Source organism: Caretta caretta, chromosome 4, assembly GCF_965140235.1.
Source record: "Caretta caretta isolate rCarCar2 chromosome 4, rCarCar1.hap1, whole genome shotgun sequence".
NCBI classification, from domain to species: domain Eukaryota; kingdom Metazoa; phylum Chordata; order Testudines; family Cheloniidae; genus Caretta; species Caretta caretta.
The window spans coordinates 17,882,505-17,895,180 of record NC_134209.1 but is presented as its reverse complement, the minus strand read 5'-3'; the positions used below and the strand labels follow the sequence as shown (position 1 = coordinate 17,895,180).

Here is a 12,676-nt window from a genome sequence, read left to right as displayed (position 1 = left end):
CTCACAGCTAGAAGTTTCCAATCAATAACAGGTCCTCAGTGTGGAAATTGGAAGTTACTTCTCATAATCCAGCTGTTCCAAGGGAATGGAGAGATGTATGTGACAGCTCTGCCCAACTTGTAAGAAAATCAGCCTTGTCCACAAAGAGTTATTCAACCATCCAAGCAAGACAGACAATCCTTATTGGGGATTCCATACTTAGAAGAATTGAAGGAACATTCAGCAAGAGACAGGTGGACAACAAGATGGTGTGCTGCCTTCCTGGAGAGGTGTCACTCTAAGATTACGTAGGTTTTGAAATCTATGGGAAAGGATCCATTGCTGATGGTTCATATTGGCACTAAGGACACTGCATTGCAGAACATCACGCAGATAGTAGATGACTTCAGGGAATCTGGAAGAATGCTAAAGGAGAACGTCCATGCAATTTTCTCTGAGACCCTTCCTGTTCCATGAGCAAAGGAAGAGAGAAGGCAGAAGATTCTTGGAAGTGAACTGCTGGCTAGGTAGGGTGGAGGAGTTTGGTTTTTGTGGAACATTGATCCACCTTCTACAGGGAGAGGGCCCTGTTTAGTTTGAATGGCCTTCACCTCGGTAGAAGGGGGACCAATCTCACTGGGGACAGGCTGTCTAGAGCAGTCAAGAGGGGATTAAACTAATAGCAAAAGGGACAGGTAAAATAGTGAAGATATGCGCACTCAGCACATAATCAAGATGTTGAGACCAAAATTAATCAAGGAACCAAAGAACATCACCAGAAGACCCTGGGTAACAAACAAGAGGAATTGGAATTTCTCATTTATGAGCATAAATTTGATCTAATTGGTATAACTGAAACCTGGTGCAATGATTCCCATGACTGGAATATTAAAATCAGTGGTTATAATCAATTTAGGAAAGATTGGGGGTGGTGGGAATGGGAGTGGAACAGAAGAAAATGATTTTGAATGTTTATGGATCAATATCCTACCAAATAGAGCACAAGATAGGGTGTTAGTTGGGGTCTGCTATATAGACCACCGAATCACACTATGGAGCGGAATGACTGGCTCCTTACATGCCTATCTATAACATATTGTGGGGAAAAGCTGTGTGATCATGGGGGACTTCAATTTGAGTGACACATGCTGGAGCTCCCATGCTGCCAGTAGTAAAACATCCTTGGAGTTTCTAAATATTATAAGTGAGAATCTCCTAACTTGAAAAATGTTGCATACAACACAGGGGAGCTCTCAATATGAGCCCTTGGCTTGATGGATAAAGAGGAACTGATACAAGTGATATATACCTGGTGCTGTAAAAGGGCCAATTTCGCAAAGCTGAAAACAATTCTGAGGCAAACCAGCTGTGAGGAAGAATTTAATATGAAAAACTGTGTGTGATTATTGGAAATTATTTAGAACACTTTTACTAGAGGTGCAAAAAGCCACAATCAAGGAAGAAGGCTGTATCAGTTAAAAAAACCCCAACACTTGGTTTAGAGGGGAAGTGGAGGTGTGTGTATATAATCAAATGCAAGAAAAGAGAAGTAGATAGTAATGAATATAATTCAGAAGCTAGGGAAGTATATTAGGAATAAATCCTAACATTGATCTATTAATAGATGGAAATGACAAAATTATTTATAATAATGGAGAAAAGGCAGAAGTGTTCTGTATTTGGTAAAAACAAACAAACAACCCAGATGTTATGGTCATATCATATGATAACATTTTTTCCCTTTCCATTAGTACCTCAGGAGGATCTTAAACAGCAGCTACTAAAATTACACATTTTTAAAATCAGCAGGTCCAGGTAACTTGTATCCAAGAGTTTTAAAAGAGCTGCCTGAGGAGCTTTTTGGACTGTTAATGCTGATTTTCAGTAGATCTTGGAACAGTTGGGAAGTTCCAGAAGACTGAAAGAAAGCTCATGTTGTGCCAATATTTAAAAAATGTTAACGGGATGGCTGGGGTAATTATAGGCCTGTCAGTCTAACATTGATTCCCAGGTAAGATAGCAGAGTGACTGTTATGGCACTTGATTAATGAAGAATAGAAAGAGATGAAGTTTACATGGCACACAATAAATGGATTAAAATCTATCTGACTGAGAAATCTCAAAATGTAATTGTAAATTGTGAATCATCGTAGAATGGATGTGTTTCTCATGGAGTCCTGCAGGGATCATTATGGGGCCTACACTATTTAACATTTTTATTAAGAACCTGAAGAAAGCATAAAATCAACTCTGATAAAGTTTGCAAATGACACAAAAGTTGGGGGCAGTGGTAAATAACAAAGACAGGTCACTAATATGGAGTTATTTGGTTCATTTGATGAGTTGCAAGCAAACAATATGCATTTTAATATTGCTAAATGTAAATGCATACATCTAGGAACAAAGAATGTAGGCCATACGTACACAATGGGGGATTATATCCTGGGAAACAGTGATTCTGAAAAAGATTTGGGGATCAGGGTGGATAATCAGCTGAACATGAGCTCCCGGTGTTATGCTCTGGCCAAAACAGCTAATGCAATTCTTGGCTGCATAAACAGGGGAATCTCAAGTGGGAGTACAGAGGTTATTTTACCTCTTTATATATGGCACTGGAACAACCATTGCTGAAATAGTGTGTCCAGTTCTGGTGTCACTATTCAAGAAGGATGTAGATTAATTGGAATGAGTTCCAAGAAGAGCCGTGAGAATGCTTCAAGGACTAGAAAACAAGACGCAAGGAGCTCAATCTATTTAGTGTAACACAGAGAAGGTTAAGGAGTGACTTGATTACAGTCTATAAGCACCTACATGAGGAACAAATATTGGGCTCTTCAGTCTACCGGAGAGGGGTATAATACGATCCAAGAGCTGGAAGGTGAAGCTTGATAAATTCAGACTGGAAATCAGGCATAAATTTTTAACACTGAGAATAATTTACCATTGGAACATCTTACCAAGGATCATTGTGGATTCTCCATCACTGACAATTTTCAAATCAAAATTGGATGATGTTCTAAAAGATCTGCTGTAGGAATTGTTTTGGGGAAGTTCTCTGGCCTGTGCTATACAGGTCAGACTAGATGATCACAATGGTACCTTCTCGCCTTGGAATCTATGAATCTGATTCGCCTCTCCCTGTTAACTTTGTCACCCACACTAATGCATTCCGGCTCTTTGTCACCCTCTGGTCACTCAAACACCTAAGAGGATAATAAGTTTGCCACTTCTTTTGAGCTAAGGGTATTGGTTCTTCAGCTCAGGCAGTGGAGATCAGAGAAACTAGGTTCAGTCCCTGCAGATGACCAATCCAGGAGTATCAAAAACCTCATCCTATTGGGTATTACTTGGTGGTGTGTATTAGTTTGGTAGGGCCAAATCCTGGCAAAACTCCCATTTGCTTTGAGAAGGCCAGGCTTAGCTCTGGCAGAGAGCTCCTCCGCCGGTGACAGTCGGTGTAGCCCTGTGGACTTCCATGCAGCTATGCCCATTCACGGCAGCAGAGTCTGTGACCCTTACTGTTTAAGAGGGCTAGGTAAATACTCCAGTGTCCTGATTGTATGTTTGTCTCTGGAAGGTCTGTTGTTCAGATGATATGCAGGACAGATTGAGATTTAAATGGAAATAATGTTAGCAAATGGGCAGAAGAGTGAATGCATGATCACATTCATGGCTTCTACTGGCCTCCTATATCAAACCGAAGCTCCTGTCTCTGTCTTCAAGGCTCTGCCTATCCCAGCTCCTGATTTTCTCTCTCTGCTGTTATCTCCACTGACTCCTCCAAGTTGCACAACAAATTGACTTCCTTTTCCAGTTCTCATATCTGGGCTTTCTTCCATGCAGCTTTCTCTACCTGAACCCTCCTTCCCCCCCGCCCCCCCAGAACTGATCTGTCCTAATGCCATCCTCTCTCCTCCAAGTCCCTCTCTCTAAATCAAATCCCTTCCAAATGCTTAATGCTTTGTCCCCCAGGTGTAGGGCCAGATTGTGATTCCTTACCTGTGTTGAATAGTACCTTACTGCTCAGATAACCCCTTTGGAGTAAGGTGCTATTCAGAATGGATTAGGGTATCAGAACCAGGCCCATTGAGGCAGTAGCTAATCTGATGCCAGGCCCTCAAATCACTACCCAATAATCAAATAATGAGACCTTTAAAAAAAAAAAAGGTAACTGTCAAAACACATGGTTGGTCTGTGTCACGGTTCAATAACTTCTCAACCACTGTTGTTGCTATGCAAATAATATATAACACAAATAATCATCAGAACAGGGAAAGGGGCAAAGGGAAAGTAATGGAGATTTTAAAATCTACAATAGGAACACAGGAATTGCCAGACTGGATTCAACCCAAGAACCATCCAGTCCAGTTTTCTGCCTCAAACAGTAGCAGATGCCAGATGCTTCAAAAAAAGGTGCAAGGAACTTCCTCACTTCTAGTAGGTAGAGATTGGTTTAAACCCTGAAGCCTGATGGTTAATATCCCTTCCAAACTTTGTTAGTATCTTTGCGTTATCATACCTTTTGAATCTCACTTCGTTGTTAGCCTTGATGGCATCCATGTGGCAATGAGTTCCACGGTCTAATTAGGTGTTGTGTGGGGAAAAGTGGTTTCATTTTCTCAGTTTTGAATGATTTTTCTTATGGATGTGTGCTTGCCTCTTTAGGCGTGGGAGAGGTAGAGACAGCCCTAGGTGGGCAAACTAGAGAAGGGCAAAGCAAGCAACCCGGGAAATGGAAATGATTACTCCATGAGCGCAGCACGTTGGTGGGCAGCAGCGGCTCAGCACACGCATTAGCAAGGGCAATCATTTCCAGCCAGCACCAAAAGCGATGCATCCGATGAAGTGAGCTGTAGCTCACGAAAGCTTATGCTCAAATAAATTGGTTAGTCTCTGAGGTGCCACAAGTCCTCCTGTTCTTTTTTCAGAAATTAGTGTTCCCAAGTCATATGCCTGAGCGTCTAAATAAAACTACCTATTTGGCGGGAATGCACTGATGAGTTTTGAAAATCTCTCTGTAATCTCTACCTCCTGGACAAAACATGTGTCACCTGAGTATTTGGAAATATTTCAGTAATCAAATAAGGCCAACATTCATACTGTTCAGGAAGTGTATTTTTTTTGTCTTGCCAATCCCTAATGCAATAAATACATCTTTGTAAAGGGTTCTGCACAGTGGTGAGCTGGAGCCGGTTCGCACTGGTTCGCGCAAACCGGTTGTTAAATTTTGAAGCCGGTTTAGAACCAGTTGTTAAAGGGGTGGGCAAACTGTGGCCTGCGATACCGTCCTTTCCGTCCCGCCTGAGCTTTCGGCTGGGAAAGCTCCCCTGAGAATTTTTACTCACCCAGCGGCACTCCGGGCCTTTGGTGGCACTTCGGCAGCGGGTCCTTCACTCGCTCCGGGCCTTCGGCAGCGCACCCGGAGCGGCTGAAGGACATGCCGCTGAAGGGCCGCCGAACACCCAGAGCGACTGAAGGCACCAGTTCTTCAGCTTCTGGCAGCTCATCACTGGTTCTGCATTGTAATTTTTGGTGGTAGTCAAACTTTTTCATCTGAACTTTGTGTGTGTGTTTTAAAAATGGCTTTTTGACAAAACAGAAATTGTGATTTGAAAAGTTTTTTTTCGGGGGGGGGGGGGGAAACAGTGTTCATTTTCTCCATGAAAACCTTAAAGATGTCAAAGAAAACTGTAGAAGGTTCATGTCAAAAATTTCCCCTGGAAAAAAACTCATTTGTGACCAGCTCTAATAACTTGGCTTTTATTGTAATTCTGCTCGACCAGTGTGGTGTTTAGATTAATGTGCTGAGACTTTTCTGAGCCCCGTACAAAGAAGCTTTGGTCCATAACCATGGCTATGAGGCTTTGCTGCAATACAAATAAATATAAGAATGATTGAAGGATTTCAAAGCGTGCCTTGTAGTGATAGATTCAAGGAGCTCAGTCTATTTAGCTTAACAAAGAGAAGGTTTAGGAGCGATGTGATTCGTTTATAGGTACCTACATGGGGAACAGAAACGTGATAAATATAGGGCTCTTCAATCAAGTGCAGAAAGGTATGGCGGGATTCAATGGCTGGAAATTGAAGTTAGACAAATTCAGACTGGAATTAAGTGGCAAATTTTTAACAATAGGAGTAATTTACCATTGGAACAACATACCGAGGGTCATGGTGGATTTCTCCATCCCTGGCATTTTTTAAATAAAGATTGGATGTTTCTCAAGAAGATATGCTTTAGTTCAAACCAGGAACTAATTCGGGAAGTTCTATGACCTGTGTTGTACTGGAGATCAGACTAGAGGATCGCAATGGTCCTTTCTGGCCTTAAAAGTAAAAAAAATATATTAAAAAAAAATTATAAGGATGAGCACACTTGCTTTGCCTAATTTTATACCCACCCGAACAGCAAGGGTTAAAAGGTATGATTCAGACACACATGTTTTGGGGATTGTGTTTAGACAGTAATGGACGGCTCAGAGGAGGAACGCTAATGAAGAATTAAATGGTATATAAAATTATGCATAGTACAAGGATATCCCCTTTTAACAAACTGGAGATTGTCTGTGTTGTTCTTCCAGCCCTAAAACATAACACGGGATTCTCTTTAGCTGGAATGTCTCTCTCTCTGGAGCCAACAGAGCCCTGTTTGACTTCCTTGAAACCAAAATGTCTCATTTCAGTTTCGACAAAACGGCATATTTTGCTGAATTTCCTCCTCCGCCCCCCCCCCCCCAAATGTTCCTATCTGCTGTAATTATGGTAGCACCTATGAGCTAGTCATGGAGCAGGGCCCAATTGTGCCAGGTACTGTGCAAACACAGAACCAAGAGATGGTTTCTGCCCCAACCACCTGAAAATCTAAGCAATTGACAACTCAGTCCCTGCACTATTCCACAGATTGTGAAGCTCACATGCAAAACATAAACCTCTCTTGCTCGTGGAACCTGAGAGTAGCTGAATAGCACAGTCAATTGAGATTAGCTGCATATCCTAGTTAAACCAAAGGTTGTCTTGCATGGAGAAGGTGGAGTTGAAATGATAAGTCTGTTTATAAAGCAATGATGTGCTTGGGATAATGCCCTGAAATGTAGGATTACATGCCTAAAAGCACTGCCTCTGTTTGCCCTATTGAAGATTATGAGCTGTGCCTTAAAGCACAGAATCAGGCAAATTGTTTTTTATTGAAACATACAGTAATGCAGGGTGAAAGAAAAATCAATTTAGCACAAGCACATCACATTTTGGGCCCCAGTAACTATTGATATCTGCTGTCCTGGAGCAAATCATATCCTCGACACGTCTGACAGCTGCTGTTTCTCTATCTTCCTTTTGTTATCTCTAATAGCCACGGTCTGTTCTGCTACCTTGAAAAAACTAGTTGGTACTTATTTGATAGATAGGGTTTTTCTTGTGCTTCTAGCATCAGTTTGTGGATAATGCTTTGGCCTGAAGAGATCAAAGCTAAAATTGATCTGTGTCACCAGTACACCTTGTGTAGTCTAATGCCTGTACTCTGCTACTGAACTCTCTGACAAAAAGAAAAGGAGGACTAGTGGCACCTTAGAGACTAAGTAATTTATTTGAGCATAAGCTTTCGTGAGCTACAGCTCACTTCATCGGATGCAACTCTGACAAAAGTTACTCTCTCTGCCATAAATCAAGAGAATTCTAGGCTGCATTCTTATATTTTAGGGACTGTGTGCTGATGTGTGCATGCAACTCTGTTGTCCACAGCTTGTCTAACTGCAGGAGCAGGGTGAATAATGCGTATTTTGCTTTCTTGGCTATTTTTAAAAGTAAAAAGAAATATCTGCCGGAAAATGGCAAATTTTCAGTGAATCAAAAAGTTGGAAAAAAATTCATTTCAGGTCAAACAAAATGTTTAATTTGACCCAAGAGAAACATGGTATTTCAATTTTAAGAATGTTTAACCTTTTTAAAAAAATAAAATAAAAAAAGAGGACATTTTGAAACAAAAAAGTTATTTTGATCAAAAAAATCAAAAACTGTCCAAATGAAAAGTTTGATATTTTTTTCAGATTTTTTTTCTTTCTAATAAAAAAAAAAAAACTGTCCAGAAGCTTCATGAAACATTTCAGTATTAGTGAATAGTCATTTTTTATTTAAAAAAAAATTGGCCACAAAACTTTGTCCAGCTCTACCTGCTTGTACATTTTTATTAGAAGCTTTGTCAAACAAGGATTTTATTCTGCTGTCTTCTAACCATTACAAAACACCTTGCGTCTCTCCAAAGTGCTCAGCTTCCATCAGTTTCAGGTCGACCACCACTACCAATTTAAACAGCAACATAGTAACAAAATGATATTTATATCCTCCACTGTTCCTGTGTTTTCTCACAATAAAGAAATTAGAATTTTGAGCAACTTTTCATGTATGTTAACAGATGTATCACAGCCCTAAAGAAAGGAATGGCTGTGTTTGAATTGAATGGATTGGGTAACTGGCTGGAAGGGAGAGGTCTTTCTACACCACGGAGCCAGTTTAAAGTCCCAGGGATTGCAGCTTTAGTTTCAGAAAATTTGACTCCTGATGTGTTTGTTGTTAAAGACAGGTTATTGCTTTATGTCCAGGCTAGTGCATTTGGATCAATATTTATGCCCTTGCTGAGAGGAAGGTGAAATTACATATCTTTAAAAGACTGGCTGCTCCTCTAGGCCCTGTCTAGGAAAATAAGTTATGCTTAAAAATTATGTTTGCTAACATGTTTCAAAACCACAAATGAAGACGAGGGTTTAACGGATTTAAAACACGTTAGATGGTTGTGATCAACCCTGGGGGATAGAGGGATGCAGCATTGATGAGAGACAGCTAATATGTGTTCTACATAACCTATATTACTTGTCTAGCCATGGCCTTAGCAAACCACCCAGCACATAAGGTTTTGCCTCTAGAGCCTGATTTTAAGTGTGCAATTGATGAGGGTACCAACAGAAATCATCCAGAACCTCCCCCATTATTTTCTTCACAGGGGCCTTCTGTTTTGTTTTGACAGTGACTTATTTGACGCATGAGGGGATTTTAAGACGAAGGAGAGAGTGTGCCTGGGTGACAATCCATGCTGGTTTTTCACCCTCAGTGAGACTGGACAGTTTTTATGTTCTTAAAAACAATTATATCCATTGCTTTTAAGTCAGATTTCCCATGGGAGTTCTGTAATCATACTCTGGGTTGTTTGGCCTTGTTCTCCATCCAGTCTGACTCAGGGTTGTGAAGGTGGATCTAGCTCTGCCAGCAGCCAATGGCTGCAAAGCACTGCTGGGGATCTCCAGAGGAGAGAGGACAACTGGATGTACCCATTTCCCCAGAAAGGTGTCCTTCCCCTGCAGTGGGGGAATGGGCGGTATAGGAGATCCTTCAGTGGTTCCATGCTACTTGATGATCCTCCTATATGGGGGAGATCTAGGGGCTGGATCAGGGGATTTGAAGCACTTTGCACTGGAGGAATGTCACAAAGTAGGGCCAAAGTTCCTCTTTTTTCCTTTTGAAATAGTATATTGCAGAGTCCCCTCCCCCCCCCTCCCCCGCAAGGTGGAGTTTGCAGGCTTGGCAGGTGGAAAATGCAGATGGTTGAAAATTTTCCATCCAAACTCTTTTATTTATTTATTTGTAATGGAAAAATTGGGGTTTCAGTATGTTCACAGATATCAGCTTTCCTCAACAGATATTTTATTTTTTGTTGGAAACCCCCAAAACTGAAAAAGGGGGTGAAAAACTGAATATGTTTCTGTTTTTAATCTGAAAACCAAAAAGATTGCAGTTTTGGAGGGCTTGGGGGGGGGGCATTTTCATCAAAAGTTTAAATTCTCACCAAACTTTTCAGCAGAAAATACGTTTTTACTGAATTTTTCAAACAGCTCTAGTAGAAAACTCAACTTTTTCCTTGGAAGTTGGGCAAGACTGATATGGAAATCAAATAAAAGGCTAAAAGCAACATGGACTCCTTCCCCCTCCACTCCATACACACAGACTCCTTGGTGCAATTATGCCGCAAGGCTTGGGCATCCACACATATGACACTCATCTGCTGATTGCACACTTGACATTCAAACCGAACCAACCAGACAGTTTGGGGATGGGAAATTTCCCCTATAACTATATGTTCTGTACTGCATGTTCATTCCATATTTCCACTCTATTTGACTTTTAGAGTTAAAACACGTAGACAGTTTTATGGTCTCACAGTTCTAGCTATGATCTAAAAGGACACTGTTGCTACTAATAAGAAATGAGGTTTAGAAGCTACACCATGAAATTAAATGTAATTCTTTATGAATTAAATAGGTCCCCAGTGGAACCCTTCCCGTATTGGCCTGCGACTAGAACGCAGTAAGTATTTATTTGGATGTCAAACCACCTACTAGTATATTACGAATCTGTTAGCTGGTGTTTCTTCCTAACACTATTACACCATATGGGCTACGCCATTAGCACTTTTGCTAATTAATATGTATGACTAGCTAATTAGCTTCCCCTCAATTAAGGAATCTGTTTGAGGATTTTCATATTACCCTCGCTCAGCATGCACCATCATGTCAAATATTAATATTAGTATGGGACAGCAGTTTTCAGTGGAAAGCTGCCAGTGCCACCATCAGGAGTGGATTTACCATGCAACAAACCATGCGGTGGCACGGGGCCCCCAAAATACAGGACAAATATCTGACAACCTGCCCCCGAGTCCTGGCCGGAGGTGCAGCAGGACTCAGGCAGGCTGTCTGCATGCCATGGCTGATGTCCCCATGCCGCTCCCGGAAGTGGCCGGCTGCTGGCACATCTTTGCACGCCACTGGCAGGCACGGGAGGCAGCTCCGTGCTCTGCCCCCACCCCCGGCCAGTGCACAAAGACCCACTCCCACCCCCTCCTCCCAAGGGGCACGCAGAGACACGCCAGGAACAGCGCAGCAGGGCTAAAGCAGTTCCCTGCCCGCTCTGCCTCCCTCCGTCCCTCCGCTCCACTCCCGGAAGCAGCCGGTATGTCCCTGCGTCCCCAGGGCGGGTGTGTTTTTGTGTGTCTCTGCACGCTGCCCCCTCCCCGAATGCCGACTTCGCAGCTCCCATTGACCAGGAACTGTAGCCAATGGGAGCTGCAGGGGAGGTGCCTGCGGGCAGCAGCGCACAGAGACACCCCCCACCCCCCGCCTAGGAGCTGCTGCCAGAGGGGTGTGTGTGCTGGCCACTTTGGGAGCTGCACTGCCCACCTCCTGCACCCCAACCCCCTGCCCCAGCCCAGAGCCTGCACCCAAACTTCCTCCCAGAGCCCACCCCCTGCATCCCAACCCCCTGCCCCAATCAAGGTACCTCATTTTATTTCCATTTACTTCCCATTACTTATAATATAGGAGAAGGAGGAAGGGGGAAAAAAAAGGATGAAAAATGGCTGGGGGGTGGGGGTAGGTGGACAAGAGATAATATTATTTTTCTTGGCTGGGTCCTGAGGGTGGCCCCCTGAAAATGAAGCTGCTCACAGGGCCCCACAAACTCTAAATCTGCCACTGGCCACCATCATTGCTGACACCAGTCATCACCCTTCTTGGCAGCCTCAACAGAAAAACCGGGGAGGGCTGAATGAGCCATTGAGACTGGCCTACTGGTCTCTCTCATTTACATAGTTCTTGAAGGACATGGACAGGGAGCGGAACTGGGATGGACAGTGCCCAAGCTGCACCTGTGCGAATCAGTAAAGGACTTCAGATGCCAGTGATGTCATCCTGTACCCTTTACTTCCACTGGCGCCTTCGCAGAGTAGTGGGCACTGTCTAGGATTCTCTGCTCTGTGCCTCCCTGCAGTTCCTTTGTTTTGGCCCTGTGGCTTTTTTTCCCCCCTTCCTGTGTTTGCATTCATTGCCCCTCATAATTAGTTGATCCTTGTCTTTCTGTAGCCCTCCTCCTCATTTCTATGAGGGATGGCTGCATGTGGGGGGTTTTGGGTGGAGTCGCACCTATGTCTCTAGGGATCAAGTAGGTTAGACACTTTAAATGCATTGACTCTTCAGTTCTCTTCACTGAGCCATGGGCATTGTCTGAGGTGGTCTACTTTGTGTCCTCTTCTGGATCCCTGATTTTGAACCTGTGATTCACCCCTCCTTTTTTTCCCCCATTGTTTGTCCCCCACCATTTAGGTGATCCTTGGTTTTCTTTGTGGCTCCTCTTTTGTTGAATGGGCAACCATTATTGTTTCACCCACCGCTGGTGCACTTTATATGTACCTTTCACCCCACTTCCCTCCTTGCACTGTTCTGATGTGTCCCAAGCAATCTGTTCCCCTTTGTCTTTCATTTTCATAGATATTAATGTCAGAAGGGACCATTATGATCATCTAGTCTGACCTCCTGCACAGTGCAGGCCACAGACTCTCACCCACCCACTCCTGCGATAAACCTCTCACCTATGTCTGAGCTATTGAAGTCCTCAAATCATGGGTTAAAGATTTCAAGGAGCAGAGAATCCTCCAGCAAGTGACCCATGCCTCAGAGGAAGGTGAAAAACCCCCAGGGCCTCTGCCAATCTGCCCTGGAGGAAAATTCCTTCCTGACCCCAGATATGACAATCAGCTGAACCCTGAGCATATGGGCAAGATTCACCAGCCAGATACCCAGGAAAGAATTCTCTGTAGTAACTCAGATCCCACCCCATCTAACATCCCATCACAGGCCATTGGGCCTATTTACCATGAATA

The 12,676-nt window shown here is 43.1% G+C and overlaps 1 protein-coding gene across 3 annotated transcripts in view; it reads left to right on the top strand.

Moving 5' to 3' along the window:
• The window catches only part of TECRL (trans-2,3-enoyl-CoA reductase like), a 112,374-nt gene that overhangs the window by 51,637 nt on the left and 48,061 nt on the right, over positions 1–12,676 (top strand). For all 3 annotated transcript variants that reach the window (XM_048847561.2, XM_048847564.2, XM_048847563.2), the window contains exon 3: positions 10,282–10,326. In XM_048847561.2, the coding sequence (XP_048703518.1) occupies positions 10,282–10,326 (45 nt within the window). The remainder of the gene's footprint in view (positions 1–10,281; positions 10,327–12,676) is intronic.